The 20,446-nt window shown below is 38.9% G+C and overlaps 1 protein-coding gene and 1 long non-coding RNA gene across 8 annotated transcripts in view; one reads left to right on the top strand and one right to left on the bottom strand.

Moving 5' to 3' along the window:
• LEPR (leptin receptor) overlaps positions 1 to 20,446 on the top strand; it is an 85,864-nt gene that overhangs the window by 35,241 nt on the left and 30,177 nt on the right. For 6 of the 7 annotated variants that reach the window (XM_056532810.1, XM_056532808.1, XM_056532807.1 and 3 more), the window contains exons 3-6: positions 6,674 to 6,970; positions 8,048 to 8,174; positions 12,306 to 12,484; positions 19,351 to 19,499. In XM_056532810.1, coding sequence (XP_056388785.1) covers positions 6,674 to 6,970; positions 8,048 to 8,174; positions 12,306 to 12,484; positions 19,351 to 19,499 — 752 coding nt within the window. The remainder of the gene's footprint in view (positions 1 to 6,673; positions 6,971 to 8,047; positions 8,175 to 12,305; positions 12,485 to 19,350; positions 19,500 to 20,446) is intronic. The other variant, XM_056532813.1, reaches the window with a different exon arrangement.
• Positions 9,458 to 20,446, bottom strand: part of LOC130283396 (uncharacterized) — a 76,427-nt gene continuing 65,438 nt past the window's right edge. The window contains exons 3-5 of the long non-coding RNA XR_008846679.1: positions 19,374 to 19,467; positions 11,645 to 11,800; positions 9,458 to 10,145 (exon numbers count right to left, since the gene is read on the bottom strand). This is a non-coding gene — a long non-coding RNA (uncharacterized LOC130283396). The remainder of the gene's footprint in view (positions 10,146 to 11,644; positions 11,801 to 19,373; positions 19,468 to 20,446) is intronic.

Raw genomic sequence — 20,446 nt, 5'->3', positions numbered from 1 at the left:
TGGTCTATCTATCTTATATCTATCTATCTATCTCATATCTATCTCATATCTATCTATCTATCTCATATCTATCTCATATCTATCTCATATCTATCTATCTATCTCATATCTATCTATCTATCTCATATCTATCTCATATCTATCTATCTCATATCTATCTCATATCTATCTATCATCTATCTCATATCTATCTATCTATCTATCTCATATCTATATATCTCATATCTATCTATCTATCTATCTATCTCATATCTATCTATCTTATATCTATCTATCTTATATCTATCTATCTATCTATCTATCTATCTCATATCTATCTATCTTATATCTATCTATCTCATATCTATCTATCTTATATCTATCTATCTATCTATCTATCATCTATGTCATATCTATCTATCTATCTATCTATCATCTATCTCATATCTATCTCATATCTATCTCATATCTATCTATCTATCTATCTATCTATCTATCTCATATCTATCTATCTTATATCTATCTATCTATCTATCTATCTATCTATCTCATATCTATCTATCTATCTATCTATCTATCTATCTATCATCTATCTCATATCTATATATCTTATATCTATCTATCTATCTATCTATCTATCTCATATCTTTCTATCTATCTCATATCTATCTCATATCTATCTCATATCTATCTCATATCTATCTCATATCTATCTATCTATCTCATATTTATCTATCTCATATCTATCTATCTCATATCTATCTATCTATCTCATATCTATCTATCTCATATCTATCTATCTCATATCTATCTATCTATCTATCTATCTATCTATCTATCTATCTCATATCTATCTATCATCTATCTCATATCTATCTATCTATCTATCTATCATCTATCTCATATCTATATATCTTATATCTATCTATCTATCTATCTATCTCATATCTTTCTATCTATCTCATATCTTTCTATCTATCTCATATCTATCTCATATCTATCTCATATCTATCTCATATCTATCTCATATCTATCTATCTCATATTTATCTATCTCATATCTATCTATCTCATATCTATCTATCTATCTCATATCTATCTATCTCATATCTATCTATCTCATATCTATCTATCTATCTATCTCATATCTATCTATCTATCTATATCATATCTATATATCTCATATCTATCTATCTATCTCATATCTATCTATCTATCTATCTCATATCTTTCTATCTATCTCATATCTATCTCATATCTATCTATCTCATATCTATCTATCTATCTCATATCTATCTATCTCATATCTATCTATCTCATATCTATCTATCTATCTATCTCATATCTATCTATCATCTATCTCATATCTATCTATCTATCTATCTATCTATCTATCATCTATCTCATATCTATATATCTTATATCTATCTATCTATCTATCTATCTCATATCTTTCTATCTATCTCATATCTTTCTATCTATCTCATATCTATCTCATATCTATCTCATATCTATCTCATATCTATCTCATATCTATCTATCTCATATTTATCTATCTCATATCTATCTATCTCATATCTATCTATCTATCTCATATCTATCTATCTCATATCTATCTATCTCATATCTATCTATCTATCTATCTCATATCTATCTATCTATCTATCTCATATCTTTCTATCTATCTCATATCTATCTCATATCTATCTATCTCATATCTATCTATCTCATATCTATCTATCTATCTCATATCTATCTATCTCATATCTATCTATCTCATATCTATCTCATATCTATCTATCTATCTATCTATCTATCTCATATCTATCTATCTCATATCTATCTATCTATCTATCTATCTCATATCTATCTCATATTTATCTATCTATCTATCTCATATCTATCTATCTATCTATCTCATATCTATCTATCTATCTCATATCTATCTATCTATCTATCTATCTCATATCTATCTATCTATCTCATATCTATATATCTCATATCTATCTATCTCATATCTATCTCATATCTATCTATCTATCTATCTCATATCTATCTCATATCTATCTCATATCTATCTCATATCTATCTCATATCTATCTCATATCTATCTATCTCATATCTATCTATCTATCTCATATCTATCTATCTCATATCTATCTATCTCATATCTATCTATCTATATCATATCTATATATCTCATATCTATCTATCTATCTCATATCTATCTATCTATCTCATATCTTTCTATCTATCTCATATCTATCTCATATCTATCTATCTCATATCTATCTATCTATCTCATATCTATCTATCTCATATCTATCTATCTCATATCTATCTATCTATCTATCTCATATCTATCTATCTATCTCATATCTATCTATCTCATATCTATCTCATATCTATCTATCTATCTCATATCTATCTATCTATCTATCTATCTATTTATCTCATATCTATCTATCTCATATCTATCTATCTATCTATCTCATATCTATCTATCTCATATCTATCTCATATCTATCTATCTATCTCATATCTATCTATCTATCTATCTCATATCTATCTATCTCATATCTATCTATCTCATATCTATCTATCTCATATCTATCTATCTCATATCTATCTATCTATCTATCTCATATCTATCTATCTATCTATCTCATATCTATCCATCTCATATCTATCTATCTATCTATCTCATATCTATCTATCTCATATCTATCTATCTCATATCTATCTATCTATCTCATATCTATCTCATATCTATCTATCTATCTCATATCTATCTATCTCATATCTATCTATCTCATATCTATCTATCTCATATCTATCTATCTATCTCATATCTATCTATCTATCTATCTATCTATCTATCTATCTATCTATCTCATATCTATCTATCTATCTATCTATCTCATATCTATCTATCTCATATCTATCTCATATCTATCTATCTATCTATCTCATATCTATCTATCTCATATCTATCTATCTATCTATCTATCTCATATCTATCTATCTATCTATCTCATATCTATCTCATATCTATCTCATATCTATCTATCTCATATCTATCTATCTCATATCTATCTATCTCATATCTATCTATCACATATCTATCTCATATCTATCTATCTATCTCATATCTATCTATCTATCTCATATCTATCTATCTATCTATATCATATCTATCTATCTATCTCATATCTATCTCATATCTATCTATCTCATATCTATCTCATATCTATCTATCTCATATCTATCTATCTATCTATCTCATATCTATCTATCTATCTCATATCTATCTATCTATCTATCTCATATCTATCTATCTATCTATCTATCTTTCTATCTATCTCATATCTCTCATATCTATCTATCTATCTATCTATCTATCTATCTATCTCATATCTATCTATCTATCTATCTCATATCTATCTATCTATCTATCTATCGATCTATCTATCTATCTATCGTCATATATTCATCTGTCATCTTTCAAGGACAACATCTGCCCTGAGTTTGTATGTTCTTCCCAGGTTTCCCTGGGTTTATAGAAGATACTGATGGGTTAATATAGACTGTGAGCCCCAATGGGGACCAGGGCAGATGTGAGCGGTGATAATCTTTGTACAACTCCACAATATATGTTGGCATTATACATATAAAGTAGTTATTATTCTTATTATTCTATTATCTTATGTGGTTATAAGGTTAGGCACACACATCTGCCTGCAGCGAATTCCACATGTGCAATATACAGATGTTCTATGGATTTCCCCTCTCTACATTTGAAGGGGTGAATTCCAAGGTGAAAATCTGTATAAGGAACTGTCCGTACACCGCAGGGTAATTTCCGCACGGATACCTTCTGCAGCGTTTCCTCTACGTGTGAATTTACCATAACCAGGATCTATCTTGTGTCTTTGATTTGTGATACAGAACAGAACTACAACCCCCATCCTGTAATGTGTCTATATCTAACTGTATATCATAGCATTTTTTTTGTACTTTTTAAACTAACCAAATATTAGAGACCATAACCTGCATATTACTGATAGCCGGCTGTGCTATTGATGCTATTGAGAAGTATCTGGTTTATTATGATCTTATGCAGTGTTTCCCAACCAGGGTGCCTCCAGCTGTTGCCCAAGTACAACTCCCAGCATGTCTAGAAAGCCAAAGACCTATGTTTCCCAACCAGGGTGCCTCCTGCTGTTGCAAAACCACAACTCCCAGCATGCCCAGAAAGCCAGGGACCAATGTTTCCCAACCAGGGTGCCTCCAGCTGTTGTAAAACTATAACTCCCAGCATGCCCAGAAAGACAAAGACCAATGTTTCCCTACCAGGGTGCCTCCAGCTGTTGCAAAACTACAACTCCCAGCATGTCTAAAAAGCCAAAGACCTATGTTTCCCAACCAGGGTGCCTCCAGCTATTGCAAAACTACAACTCCCAGCATGCCCAGAAATCCAGGGACCAATGTTTCCCAACCAGGGTGCCTCCAGCTGTTGCAAAACTACAACTCCCAGCATTCCCAGAAAGCCAAAGACCAATGTTTCCCTACCAGGGTGCCTCCAGCTGTTGCAAAACTACAAGTTGTAGTTTTGCAGCAGCGGCTGTCCGGGCATGCTGGGAGTTATAGTTTTGCAACAGCTGGAGGCACCCTGGTTGGAAAACATTGGTCTTTGGCTGTCCGTACATGCTGGGAGTTGTAGTTTTGCAACAGCTGGAGGCACCCTGGTAGGGAAACATTGGTCTTTGGCTTTCTGGACATGCTGGGAGTTGTAGCTTTGCAACAGCTGGAGGCATCCTGGTTGTGAAACACTGGTCTTTGGCTTTCTAGGCATGCTGGGAGTTGAAGTTGTGCAACAGCTGGAGGCACCCTGGTTGGGAAACACTGGCATAAGATCATAATAAACCAGATACTTCTCAATAGCATCAATAGCACAGCCGGCTATCAGTAATATGCAGGTTATGGTCTCTAATATTTGGTTAGTCTGGTAGTTTTGCAACAGCTGGAGGCACCCTGGTTGGAAAACACTGATCTAATGAATTGATTGGCTATATATCAGCTGAGCCCACGTATGGAGTGGTAGATTAGCGGAACTATAATAAGTGATAATTATATGGACAATATACAGTACATCCCACTCATAAACCACTTATCTATATATTGATGGACTCACTGTCCAGCGTTATCCCCTGGGTGAGCGTCACAGTGTGTCAGGATGCAGAGCAGATTTATCTTTCCTACGTTTTACACTCCCAATCCATCAGAATTCTATTATCTGTTATCAGATCAATAGATTTACATGGGTCATTGCTAATATAATTAAACATAGCCGGGACCATAGCAATTATATGTGTGGTGGACAATAGGAAATAGCAGAGAGGTGTATCCATTTGTGACTTAAAATTAACGTAAAATTTGCTTAAAGGGGTACTCCGGTGGAAAACATTTCTTTTTAAATCAACTGGTGCCAGAAAGTTAAACAGATTTGTGAATGACTTCTATAAAAAAATCTTAATCCTTCCAGTACTTATTAGCTGCTGAATACCACAGAGGAAATCCTTTTCTTTTTGGAACACAGAGCTCTCTGCTGACATCACGAGCACAGTGCTCTCTGCTGACATCTCTGTCCATTTTAGGAACTGTCCAGAGCAGCATATGTTTTCTATGGGGACTTTCTCCTACTCTGGACAGTTCTTAAAATGGACAGAGATGTCAGCAGAGAGCACTGTGCTCGTGATGTCAGCAGAGAGCTCTGTGTTCCAAAAAGAAAATCATTTCCTCTGTAGTATTTAGCAGCTAATAAGTACTGGAAGGATTAAGATTTTTTTAATAGAAGTAATTTCTGGCACCAGTTGATTAAAAAATAAAAATAAGTTTTTCACCGGAGTACCCCTTTTAAATCAGCTGTTACAATAGTTACACAACTACAACTCCCAGCATGCCCTGACAGCCAGCGGCTGTCAGGGCATGCTGGGAATTGTAGTTGTGTAAGTCTGTGTTCACACCGCGTTTTTGCAATAAAGTTCCCGTATAAGGTCTTTGGATGAAAAACGGATTCCTCAAAACCTGACCAAACTGTATAAAACCGCGTGTACAAATTTTAACCCGTATATGGTTTGAAAAATTATGTCCGGTTGCATCCGTTTTTTAAGAAAAAAACTAAAAAAAGTATACGTTTTTAACTTTTCCCTCCATTATGAATAAAGTTTCACTTGTATGATTGAAATTCCAAGGAAAAAAAAACTGTGCAAAGTCAAAAAACGAATGGTGCAAACCGGATGTAACCGTACGCACATACAGTTCTGTACGGTTCCCATTGACTCCCATGTTAAAAAAAAAAAAAAACTTATACAGTTTCCATACAGTTTTTCACCCGGACCAAAAACCGTGGTAGGCTGCGGTTTTGGGTACGGGAAAAAAAAAGGACAAAACCGTACAGGATGCAAAACGGACGCAACCGCATGCATCATTTGGCGTACGGTTTTCTATGGAGAGTCAATGCAGACGGTTTTCAATACAGTTCCGTACGGTTTTCACATTGAAAACGTATACGGGAACTGTACTGCAAAAAATGTGGTGTGAACCCCCCAGCCTTACTGCTGGAGAGCAGCAGGTAGGATAACAATAATCTACAGTCGCTTAATCTCCTAATAATGATCATTCTTTCCCCCCAGAATATATTACAATATCCATAGCATCACCAGGGGTTCACATACTTCCTCCGTCAGGACTCTATTTCTCTTACCTGTCGACCAATGATTCTTCATATTCTTCACTGTGGGAAGGTCCGGCACCAGAAGAGGTTAATAAACAGCAGAGGAATATCTCATGTATCAATGTAGAACACAGCAGAACAGCACAATATGGCGTCCTCTGCCTCTGGAACGGGATTGGACACAACCCTGAGACAATTGTTCAAGACTATGTGGAGTTCAAGAAGATTATTTTCCCCTCAGATGCACATCTAGTAGGTAAGTGGGCAACATACTGTACAGCAATCCAGAGATATCCTGTACTGATCCTGAGTTATATCCTGTATTATACTCCAGAGCTGTACTCACTATTCTGCTGGTGAGGTCACTGTGTACATACATTACATTACTTATCCTGTACTGATCCTGAGTTATATCCTGTATTATACTCCAGAGCTGTACTCACTATTCTGCTGGTGGGGTCACTGTGTACATACATTACATTACTTATCCTGTACTGATCCTGAGTTATATCCTGTATTATACTCCAGAGCTGTACTCACTATTCTGCTGGTGAGGTCACTGTGCATATACATTACATTACTTATCCTGTACTGATCCTGAGTTATTTCCTGTATTATACCCCGGAGCTGTACTCACTATTCTGCTGGTGAGGTCACTGTGTACATACATTACATTACTTATCCTGTACTGATCCTGAGTTATATCCTGTATTATACTCAAGAGCTGTACTCACTATTCTGCTGGTGAGATCACTGTGTACATACATTACATTACTTATCCTGTACTGATCCTGAGTTATATCCTGTATTATACTCCAGAGCTGTACTCACTATTCTGCTGGGGAGGTCACTGTGTACATACATTACTTATCCTGTACTGATCCTGAGTTATATAATGTATTATACTCCAGAGCTGTACTCACTATTCTGCTGGTGAGGTCACTGTGTACATACATTACATTACTTATCCTGTACTGATCCTGAGTTATATCCTGTATTATACTCCAGAGCTGTACTCACTATTCTGCTGGTGAGGTCACTGTGTACATACATTACTTATCCTGTACTGATCCTGAGTTATAATGGTTTATATATGAAGATCCTGAACAAGGGCCCCTCCTCTTTTCACTTTGAAATCCAGAGGACAATATTTGACAATGGGTTTTATTGGGGGGATTATGGGGGCAGCTATAGAGGATGCTGAGAGGACCCCAAAGCCCCTCTGCTCCAAAAAATACACCAGTGTTATAAATGATAGATGTGAATCCCCTATAGATCTGGTGTGTCCAATAATGTCCTGTATATATAATATGTGTATCTCTTCACATGTCAGATCACACGTGGCACTTGCAGTGCTCTATGGGAGTCAATTCTACCCAGATAACCTGCAGCATCCAATACATCACACAGGAGAAGAACACGATGAACCTGGAGTCTATGCCTCATCTATATTATGCAAGGTAAGTATGTGTACTGTGAAGAAAGAAATAACGAATATTCCTCATTACGTATATATAGATCTATATTCGAAATATTTGCAAAGTCGCAAAGTGACGATTTTCGTGGTAAAAATTTGCATTTAGAATATTCCCGCTCAACATTAGAGTAGGTAGATGTGTTTTGTAGATGGTTTTGGTTGGTCTAAATTTGGTGCCATTGCCCCAAATTTACCATCCTTGTGCAAGTCACAGGATAAATTTGGTGCAAAGTTCTAAATCTCCGCACAGTTCTATCTGTACATCTGATCTACACCGCACAGGAAAAGTGGACACAGGGATTTTGTTCTATTGCTTTGAGGCTCGGATTCCATTGAGGTTTTTTGTCCACCAGCAAAACGCCATAAAAATTGTCACAGCTTTTTCCTGCTTTTTGGCAGTTTTTCTTGCACTTTTTCTTGCATTTTTGCTGGTGAGTGGAAACAGTCATTTTTGTACCCTGTGCCAGTTTTTTCACCACTCCATGGGTCAGATGCAGAGCGCCCAGCCTACGGAGTGTAAGGAGATAAGGAGTGATGGATAGCCTATACATATACAGGGTGCATAATATCACTACTTACCACCGCCAGCTGTATAGTATACAGGGGTGCATAGTTTACCATGTATACTATACAGGAGCCCAGCAAGGAAAGCGTAAACCCATGCTGCTGCTAAGCAGTTCTGGGTTAAGTCTTTGTGCACTATCCTGTACAGTATGTACAGCTGTCTATAGATGACTGTATATACAGGATACAGTAGGCAGACACCAACAACTGTAGCAGACACCCACAATGCAACGCGTTTCGCGGAAGTTCCGCTTCATCAGGCATCCTGATGAAGCAGAACTTCGGCGAAACACGTTGCATTGTGGTAATAAAGATTCCATACTTTTATCCTGGTCTCAGTGCTTCTATCACTGCTGTTTTTGGAGGACTCCTGGTTTTACACTCACCATACGGACCAGGAGTGGATGGGCTTGCTCTGAATTCTGGAGCTCAGAAGAAGCGGGCCATCTGCCCGTATAGACAAACGATCAAACAGTAGTGGATCCAGCTTCTCAGCAAAATACTGTTAAAATCCAATCTTTAATGAAGTCGATTAAAACATGGAGAATTCATAGATAAAAACAGACAGGCCTTGTAATAAGCCCGAAATGCGTCGGCGTGTCTATTTTTATCTATGAATTCTCCATGTTTTAATCGACTTCATTAGTCGATTAAAACATGGAGAATTAATAGATAAAAACAGACAGTCTGACGCGTTTCGGGCTTATTACAGTTTATATATTTTAGTTTTAGGGGGCGGCAAACTGGGCAGTCGCCCAGGGCACACTATTTCATTGGGGTGCCCGGACTTTTTATTAGGAACAGGCATGTTTTGGCTTCTGTTATGATGCCCAACACGCAATTAAAGGACTTTCCCATGATACCATTGTAATCAAAAACAAGGGGGGGGGGGGTACTTTATTTTAATACTTGTATAATGTCGTGGGCATCAGGAACGTTAATGAAAGGATAAAACTGAGAAATATTTACAGAAAATAAATCAAGAAATTAACAGGTTACATAGCAACAAAGTGTGTTGTGGTGGTGCAATTCTTACTTTTTTCTGTTATTTTTGTATTTTGCTATTTCTTTTTAATGTTTTTTTTTGCATGGGTACACAATATTTGAGCCACAAGTAGAATAGCTTCAATCTGTCGGCCACATGAAGACAGAACATTAGAGGTTAGCCAAAAGGAACAGCGTGTCTCCTAGCAGGGGATTACGAAAGATTCAGAACAGAGCGCGGTCCATTTTACGTTCTCGCCTGCAAACGATTCATATTGAACACGCCAAGATTCCTGAATATTTCCAAGAAAACCAGCGCCCCGGAGTAGAAATACAATGTTGTTCCATATGGGCAGCAGAGGGAAATCTCTCCCTGAGAGCTCCACACTGCGCACTATTGTCAAATCTGAAAATCAAAATAAAAAGGATTGTTCTTTTTTGCAGCCATTTATTTTCCTGTTGGTCAAAACCAAAAATATTTTTTTCTAAATTTTGCACAATCTTCATTAACAAATTTACTTTAAAATAAATGAATAAATAATTGAATAGATAGATAAATAAATAAATAAATAAATAGTATTGATAGTAAAATGTAATAGGAACGTGATCTACTATTTCTTCCAGTTGAGAGTTTGCGACAGTTATATCCAGTCTAGACTTTTTTTTTTAAAATAGTATGGGCTCCAGACTGCACTGATACATTGTAACAAACATCAGTATGGGAGAAAAATGTGTCTACAAATATTTGGTCTATACAGATTTTTTTTTTAGCCTCCTATAGAGATAACAGCAGCAGTATACAGAGAGAGCTGGAGGGAGATGTATAGCGATTATATATATATATATATATATATATATATATATATATATATATCCGGATTCTATAGAGATAGCAGCAGCAGTATATAGAGAGAGCTGAAGGGGAGGTATATAATTACTATATATATCCTGTTCCATAGAGATAGCAGCAGTATACAGATAAAGATGGAGGGGAGGTGTATAACTTCTATATATCCTGATTCCATAGAGATAGCAGCAGTATACAGATAAAGATGGAGGGGGGTGTATAACTACTATATATACCCTGATCTCATAGAGATATCAGCAGCAGCAGTATACAGATAGAGCTGGAGGGAGATGTATAACGACTATATATATATATATATATATATATATATATATATATATATATATCCGGATTCTATAGAGATAGCAGCAGCAGTATATAGAGAGATCTGAAGGGGAGGTGTATAATTACTATATATATCCTGTTCCATAGAGATAGCAGCAGTATACAGATAAAGATGGAGGGGAGGTGTATAACTTCTATATATCCTGATTCCATAGAGATAGCAGCAGTATACAGATAAAGATGGAGGGGAGGTGTATAACTACTATATATACCCTGATCTCATAGAGATATCAGCAGCAGCAGTATACAGATAGAGCTGGAGGGGAATTGTATAACTACTATATATACTGATCTCATAGAGATAGCAGCAGCAGTATACAGATAGGGCTGGAGGGGAGGTGTATAACTACTATATATCCTTATCCCATAGAGATAGCAGCAGCAGTATACAGATAGGGCTGGAGGGGAGGTGTATAACTACTATATATCCTGATACCATAGAGATAGCAGCAGCAGTATACAGATAGGGCTGGAGGGGAGGTGTATAACTACTATATATCCTTATCCCATAGAGATAGCAGCAGCAGTATACAGATAGGGCTGGAGGGGAGGTGTATAACTACTATATATCCTTATCCCATAGAGATAGCAGCAGCAGTATACAGATAGGGCTGGAGGGGAGGTGTATAACTACTATATATCCTGATCCCATAGAGATAGCAGCAGTATACAGGTAGGCTGTGAAGAAGCTCTGTGAGCTAAACAATTGTTACCTGTGGTCTGTCGTAACTGTCAATAAAGTTTGGATTCAAGACGAGTGCCGCGGACGTGTGTTCTTACACCTGAGATAATCACTTCTGCTGTTACTGGTCCGCGTGAGCACCGTCCAGATCCTGTCCGGCGTTCCTCCGTGTACCTGCCGAGCCCCACTATAGACGGTACAGAAGCAAGGTAGTGCCAGTGTTACTTCTTTCTTCGCAATTGAGTATACAGATAGAGCTCTGGGGGGGGGGGGGGTGTATAACTACTATATATCCTGATCCTATAGAGATAGCAGCAGCAGTATACAGATAGAGCTGGGAGGGGTCTGAGAGGTAGCAGAAACGATCTGATAGGTAATGATGTCAGAGTCTGATAAGTTTAGTTCCCTGAAGTACCTCATTAAGCACTGTGATTTTCTGTGGGTCAGACTGGTGATCACATGACCAAGTTACAGTAGTGAAACGCTTACATGCAGCTGTGGTGGACTAAAAAATATGGTGCTGTAGGACTAGTGATGGTGAGTGTGCATGATATAGGCAGAAAAAAACAACAAAAAAACAACAAAGTGCTTCTTTAATGGAGCTCATATATAAGCCATTAAGTTGAGATGACGGTTGCCATTTGATGGATAGTCTCCTGATAGAACATTTACATTCTTCCTTTACATTTCAGCAGGGATGACAAGGATGAAGACACAATGGGAGCTGATTGCAGATGTGACAGACATGAGGGGTGCGAGTGCTCCCTCTCCCCCACTATACACAGTGCGTCCTATATCCTGTGGATGGAGATCCCCCACCCCACCACATCGCTGCGCTCCCCCCCGCTGCGCCTCCTGACTGCTGCCATTAGTAAGTACAATCTGTATAGGAAGCATTAATGTACTGAATCCTAAGTGCTCCACAGAATGACAGAAGGAACTTCATAATATATAATGTCGTTGTCACTAAGGGGGGATGATCAGGAGAATTCCCTCTTATAAAGGACATATACAGGTTATGAAGCACCAGAAAACATTGCATAATTGTCCATTAGTCGGGATTACTGATCAGTTTGTCAGTGTACAGGAAAAGATTCTGTCACTGACTTAATATTAGTCATATCTATATTTGTACGTCATATATATATATATATATATATATATATATATATATATAATACAGTGGGGATCAAAAGTTTGGGCACCCCAGGTAAAATTTTGTATTAATGTGCATAAAGAAGCCAAGGAAAGATGGAAAAATCTCCAAAATACATCAAATTACAGATTAGACATTCTTATAATATATTAACAAAAGTTAGATTTTATTTCCATCATTTACACTTTCAAAATAACAGAAAACAAAAAATAAATGGCATCTGCAAAAGTTTGGGCACCCTGCAGAATTTATAGCATGCACTGCCCCCTTTGCAAAGCTGCGACCTGCCAGTGTCATGGATTGTTCTCAATCATCATCTGAGAAGACCAGGTGATGTCAATCTCAAAGGTTTTAAATGCCCAGACTCATCTGACCTTGCCCCAACAATCAGCACCATGGGTTCTTCTAAGCAGTTGTCTAGAAATCTGAAACTGAAAATAGTTGACGCTCACAAAGCTGAAGAAGGCTATAAGAAGATAGCAAAATGTTTTCAGATATCAATATCCTCCGTTCAGAATGTAATTAAGAAATGGCAGTCATCAGGAACAGTGGAAGTTAAAGCAAGATCTGGAAGACCAAGAAAAATATCAGACAGAACAGCTCGCAGGATTGTGAGAAAAACTATTCAAAACCCATGTTTGACTGCACAATCCCTCCAGTAAGATCTGGCAGACACTGGAGTTGTGGTACACTATTCCACTATACAGAGATACTTGTACAAATATGGTCTTCATGGAAGAGTCATCAGAAGAAAACCTCTTCTACGTCCTCACCACAAAAATCAGCGTTTGAACTTTGCAAATGAACATATAGACAAGCTTGATGCATTTTGGAAACAAGTTCTGTGGACCGATAAGGTTAAAATTGAACTTTTTGGCCAGAATGAGCAAAGATACGTTTGAAGAAGAAGGGGAACAGAATTTAATGAAAAGAACCTCTGTCCAACTGTTAAGCATGGGGGTGGATCAATCATGCTTTGGGGTTGTATTGCATCCAGTGGCACAGGGAACATCTCATGAGTAAAAGGAAAAATGGAGGATGGCTTCTACAAATAGATAATGATCTTAAACACACCTCGAAATCCACGGGGGATTACATCAAGAGGCGTAAACTGAAGGTTTTGCCATGGCCTTCACAATCTCCTGACCTCAAGGTAATTGAAATCTATGGATAGACCTTAAAAGAGCAGTGCGTGACAGACAGCCCAGAAATCTCAAAGAACTGGAAGACTTTTGTAAGGAAGAATGGGCAAAGATACCTCAAACAAGAATTGAAAGACTCTTGGCTGGCTACAAAAAGCGTTTACAAGCTGTGATACTTGCCAAAGGGGGCAGTACAAGATATTAACTCTGCAGGGGGCCCAAACTTTTGCAGATGTCATTTTTTTGTTTTCTGATATTTTGAAAGTGTAAATGATGGAAATAAAATCTAACTTTTGTTGACATATTATAAGAATGTCTAATCTGTAATTTGATGCCTTTTGGAGATTTTTCCATCTTTCCTTGGCTTCTTTATGCACATTAATACAAATTTTTGATCCCCACTGTATATATCTTTCTATCTCATATATATTTATCTATCTCATCTATCTATATAATATATATCTATCGTATCTCTCTTTCTCTCTCTCATATCTCTCTAGATCTCATATCTATCTATCTCTTTATCTATCTATGTGGTGGCCCAGTACGGGAGGTGTTACCCCGTGCTCCTGCTGTCCTGTCAGGCAGCCTCCTTCAGTGTTCCCGGGGGCCCCCTGCACTTGTTTCCCCATTTTAAATATATTTTACCATGTAAAGTGTTATAAAATGTAATGTTGCTTTAAGAGTTATACCATGTGATATGTCATGTGATTGTTACCCAGGAGGTACCAGTGACCAGGTGATCCCAAGAGTGACCTATGGGCTCCCTGCTAGTCTCCCCCATATAAGCCCTGGGTGGAGCTTCTCTCTCTTCTGCTGAGGTCCAGTGCAGTCTTGTCTAGTGTGTGTGTCCAGAGTGTTGGAGACCTCAAAGTCCAGTCCTGCAGACACCATCAAGTCACGTAAGATAAAGTCACAGCTTTATGAGCCAAGTCAGTCCCTGTCATCTGTCAAGTCAGCGTGGACTGCATTCAATTGTCCAGTCCTACTACAAGTCCCAGCAAGCCCTTAAGTTATCTGCTTCACTGGTCACCTCCTTGGGCCCTGGCTGAATTGTATAGACTTTACTAAACGTCTACCCTCAGTAAAGCTACCGCTGTCCGTAACTAGGCATCGGAGTCTTTATTGCCCCCGTGCCTAGCCCAGGATCCAGCGGTATTACCTTCAGGTGGTATCGAGGATAAACCACGCCCTGGCGTCACAAATACAAGTGGTTAATGCCATCTGCCTCTAGGGTAACAACATCTTCCCTAATCACACCCTGCTACCTCATATCTATCTATCTCATATCTATCTATCTATCTATCTCATATCTATCTATCTCATATCTATCTATCTCATATCTATCTCATATCTATCTATCTCATATCTATCTCATATCTATCTAACTATCTCATATCTATCTATCTCATATCTATCTTTCTCATATCTCCTATCTATCTATCTATCTATCTATCTATCTATCTATCTCATATCTATCTATCTCATATCTATCTATCTCATATCTATCTATCTATCTATCTATCTATCTATCTTATATCTATACATCAATTATCTACCTATCTATTTATCTTCTAAGACATCTTCAGTCAAGCATTCCCTTGAGTTCCTATTAATGATAAAATATTAACTACAGGGGAACACAACCTTAAGCGATAAATAAATTCACAGATTTTCGCCCCCTTGGTGATGTGGAAATTACATTGGCGGTAATTGTGTTGTTGTCTCCAATTCGCGGTGTTCGCTCCTGAAGACGTTGATAAATATTCCCATTAGTGATAATTGCCGGTGTCTCTTCTGACCATCCAGCCTTTCGGACAGACACTTCCCTGGAATCCTAATGTTCTTCATGTAATGAGTTATCACTTGGAGGAGCGAATCTCTCATAGGACATAGATCAATAACCGTGTCAGTGCTGCATGGAACGCTCTGGTCACTTATTTAGCAGAACAGAATGGTAGAAGTGAGGATATATTTTGCACCAGTCGCACCATTTGTCACCACTGGTGTAAGATATATAGTCAATTGGTGATAGCAATAAAACTGCATTGGTCATCCAACTCCGACCACTACAATAGTCTATACTACACTGCTCAATACTGAGAGTTGGGGAATTGTGAAAATCACAGGATCGATATACATCTTAATGATATGCCAATGATAAATGAATGGAAACAAAATATTTTAAACATCTCAATATATTCAGTATCAAGCATAGGTGCCATATGCACAAATACCCGCGCCTCTGCACTACCTCTGCCATTGCCTACCAATGATGTCCCAGATGTGCTCGATGGGAAACAGTCTGGAGACGCTGCAGACGCTCTTATGAGAGACATAATGAGAAAAAAAATCAATAAAACCACATTTTACATTTTAAAAGAATTTATTTGCAAATGAGGGTGTAAAATAAGTATTTGGTCACCTACAAACAAGCAAGATTTCTGGCTCTCACAGACCTGTAACTTCTTCTTTAAGAGTCTCCTCTGTCCTCCACTCGTTACCTGTATTAATGGCTCCTGTTTGAACTTGTTATCAGTATAAAAGACACCTGTCCACAACCTCAAACAGTCACACTCCAAACTCCACTATGGCCAAGACCAAAGAGCTGTCGAAGGACACCAGAAACAAAATTGTAGACCTGCACCAGGCTGGGAACACTGAATAGGCAAGACCAATAGGCAAGCAGCTTGGTGTGTAGAAATCAACTGTGGGAGCAATTATTAAAAAATGGAAGACATACAAGACCACTGATAATATCCCTCGATCTGGGTCTCCACCCAAGATCTCACCCCATTGTGTCAAGATGATCACGAGAACAGTCAAAATCCCAGAACCACATGGGGGGACCTAGTGAATGACCTGCAGAGAGCTGGGACCAAAGTAACAAAGGCTACCATCAGTAACACACTGCGCTGCCAGGGACTCAAATCATGCAGTGCCAGACGTGTCCCCCTGCTTAAGGCAGTACATGTCCGGGCCAGTCTGAAGTTTGCTAGAGAGCATTTGGATGATCAAGAAGAGAATGTGAGAATGTCATATAGTCAGATGAAACCAAAGTAGAACTTTTTGGTAAAAACTCAACTCGTCGTGTTTGGAGGTGAAAGAATGCTGAGTTGCATCCAAAGAACACCATACCTACTGTGAAGCATGGGGTGGAAACATCATGCTTTGGGGCTGTTTTTCAGCAAAGGGACCAGGACGACTGATCTGTGTAAAGGAAAGAATGAATGGGGCCATGTATTGTGAGATTTTGTGTTAAAACCTCCTTCCATTCGCAAGGGCATTGAAGATGAAACGTGGCTGGGTCTTTCAGCATGACAATAATCCCAAACACAACGCCCGGGCAACGAAGGAGTGGCTTCATAAGAAGCATTTCAAGGTTCTGAAGTGGCCTAGCCAGTCTCCAGATCTCAACCCCATAAAAACCTTTGGAGGGAGCCTATGGAAAGCCTCTTCATGGTGGTAACTATGTGATCTCCAGACCAATCGTTGGCTATCATTGGATCCAAGATAATAGCAGTACTCATCTCTGAAGAAGATAGACCTTCATTTCAGCCTCTTTTGCCATCTTGCTCTGCACCATAAAAACCTGTGAGAGAGATGGGATGAGGTCGGTGGAATACCTATAGCTGGAGGTCTGCGTAGCCCAGTGTTGTGCAAGTGTTCTGATGGTTTGTGTAGACGCTGTTGGATGCCCTAGGCTTGGTACGTGATGTACAATTTGATTGGTAGTACAGAATGGATTACTTTGCGCCATTCTTTTAATCTGATGATCTGTGCAGCTGTTGTCATTCCAATTTATTGTCGGTCTTCCAACCACTGGGACACACAACGTTGTACAGTGCTGACATCTTGGCCTACGCGCATAGAGATCAGCTGGAGTAAAGAACCAAGGTCTCTCAGTTTAAGGATTCTGTGCTTCTCAGTTTATGACAAGTGGCGAATCGCACCATCATACTGCACTTCGATTCGGCTTTTATATTATTGAAGCCGCTATTACATGCCAAAGATTGGCGCTAGGTGCTTGGAAATGTGATAATTTGCAGATCATAGCCACTTCTGCTACTTCCTCGAGTTACTAAACCTTGTAGCTTGTCCTTCTTGGTGCGGTAATTTCAATGTTGAGGAAAGTATTTCTAAAAGTTTTTACATTTTCATTAAACATTTTCTATCAAAAGTGACATTGTATAAAGTTCTAATTTACTTTGTGTTTCAGATTCTTAGGGAGCATTCACATCACATTTGCTGCCTCCATGGCATGGATCTGTCGGGAAAAGCTCGAAATTGGCCAACGTATCCATGCTCAGATCGGCACAGGGCCCATTCAATCCATTGACCTGAATGGAGTCACCTAGTGACTCTGTTAGGGTCATTTACTGACCGTATCTGACATTTGGCTTTGGCTGAAAAACATGGTTTGCCATTCGGGTCATTGGATTGAATTGGGCCCGTGCCGTTCTGAGGATGGATACGTCAGCAGACTATTTTGAGTTTTTCGCGACAGATCTGGGCCATGATGTGAATACTTACTTTCAAACACTAGAAACCTTTTTCCGTAAGGTTAGGGCTACACAGAAATGTGTGTTCGTCTGTAATTTGTGGTAAAATTGAAGCATTTCCTTTAAAGTAACCTCAGTGTTTCTCTATAGGAAACAAGATCTCATATTATCTACTAAACATTTCACAAGGTCCTATCCTAGTAAATTCTGTAAAGTTGGCTGCTACTCTGTGTCCTATAGGGAATTATTAAGGATGCATCATGGTCAGGGCTCAAGTCGGAGTTCCTGCACTTTTTTCCCAGCAGGACCACTGTTCCCATTAGCACGAGTCCTACAGGACCACTTCTTGAGTGGAAATCTTGTGTGAATTCTCACTTTTTCCCCCCCCCCTGGGACTTGACCCCTGATTATGGTCATAGCAATGCTCTGATTTTACTGTAACTTGCAAATTACCAGATACATTGTATCATTGGAAAACCATTAGGAGCGGTAAGCACTTGTAGGGGGCGGTGAGGAATGGCTGATATATTATGATCGCACTTGTATATTAGAAGGTCAATGTCCAGCGCCAACTCGTGAAACAGAACTTCTTTATTCAGTTCCCATAGTAAACATCACATGGACGCGTCAGGTAACGTGACGCGTTTCATCCAGGAGGGCCTTAGTCATACGTATGACTAAGGCCCTCCGGAACGAAACGCATCACGTTACTTGAGTCCATGTGATGTTTCCTATGGCAACTGAATAGAGAAGTTCTGTTTCACGAGTTGGCGCTGGACATTCACCTTCTTTCCATTTGAATTGGACGAGTCCAAGTCCAGTCCGGGCGCCTGTGCAGGGGTGAGCTGGATTACACATTGTTTTTCGGCCACTTGTATATTAGATACCTCGTACAGGATTTCTGCTATCTTATTAATAATATTCTTACTGTTGACAGTAAAGCTGGACCCTCCTACTGACCTGCGAGTGGAGATAACCAGTGACGGGAAGCTAAAGGTTCTCTGGTCCATTATGGCGCCCTCATCCCCAAGTGTCCAGTGTCAAGTAAAACGTTCTGTGAATACAACAGAGGAGATCTCAGCACCGGTAAGAACCTGCATAGTTTACTCCGTCAGGGCTTCAGTACTATGTTATAACTAGAGGTAAGCAAGCCGAGCCCCCCCCCCCCCGAACCCAGATTCCAGGAAGGTCGTTTCTACTTGCTAATCCTTTTTCTGGGGTCCGGGATACTTCTTCTGTAAAGATGATGTCACTGGAGGCGGAGCTACAGAAGAAGTCTGGAAAAAGGTTGAATCCTTTAACTGTCTGAGAATGATGGGAGTTGTAGTTTAGCAACAAAGGGGGAAGTTGACCAGTTGCCCATAGCAACCAATCAGATCACCTCTTTCATACTTCAGGGGCTTTTTGTAAAATAAAAGAAGGGATCTGATTGGTTGCTATGGGCAACAGGTCAACTTTTCCTCTGCACAGGTTTTGCCTCCGACTGTTGCCAAGTTAATGGTGGGGGTCACCATTCCTAGACAAGTTTGCCGTGAATTGAACACTTTCGAAAAGCTCGCTTATCTCTAGTTAGAACCCTTTGTTGCACTTACTAGTTGAAGCTGTGAACTCGCTGAGCATGATGGGTAATCTGCCTTATTATTATAAAGCTGTCATGATGGGTGCCTGAAGCTTGTTGGTCCTTCCAGTTCTGTTGGAGCTGCTGAAGGGGCAGCAAAGGAAGGGGGTGCCATCTTGGATTCTGAGCTCCGATGTGCATGTCCACACCGCTCTGCCCAGAAACTCACAGGCGGTGGCATAGTCCTGACCGGCCTACCCAGGCACCCTGACCACCCTCCCAGGTAGGAAGGTGCCATAGAGTTGAAGTCCAAATTCTTTACTCCAGATAGTGGCGGGATAAAATCAGGCGCTGCTATCTCTGGATACAGATCTCCGTGGCACCATGCTGATGGGAGGGTCAGAGTTTAACACAAGTTGCATGAATTAAAGGGGTACTCCAGGGAACTAAACCCATAACCCATCATTTCCCTTTC

The sequence above is a fragment of the Hyla sarda genome, chromosome 7 (genome assembly GCF_029499605.1).
Source record: "Hyla sarda isolate aHylSar1 chromosome 7, aHylSar1.hap1, whole genome shotgun sequence".
NCBI classification, from domain to species: domain Eukaryota; kingdom Metazoa; phylum Chordata; class Amphibia; order Anura; family Hylidae; genus Hyla; species Hyla sarda.
Note: the sequence above shows the minus strand (reverse complement) of the source record. Positions and strands in the feature narration are given on the sequence as shown.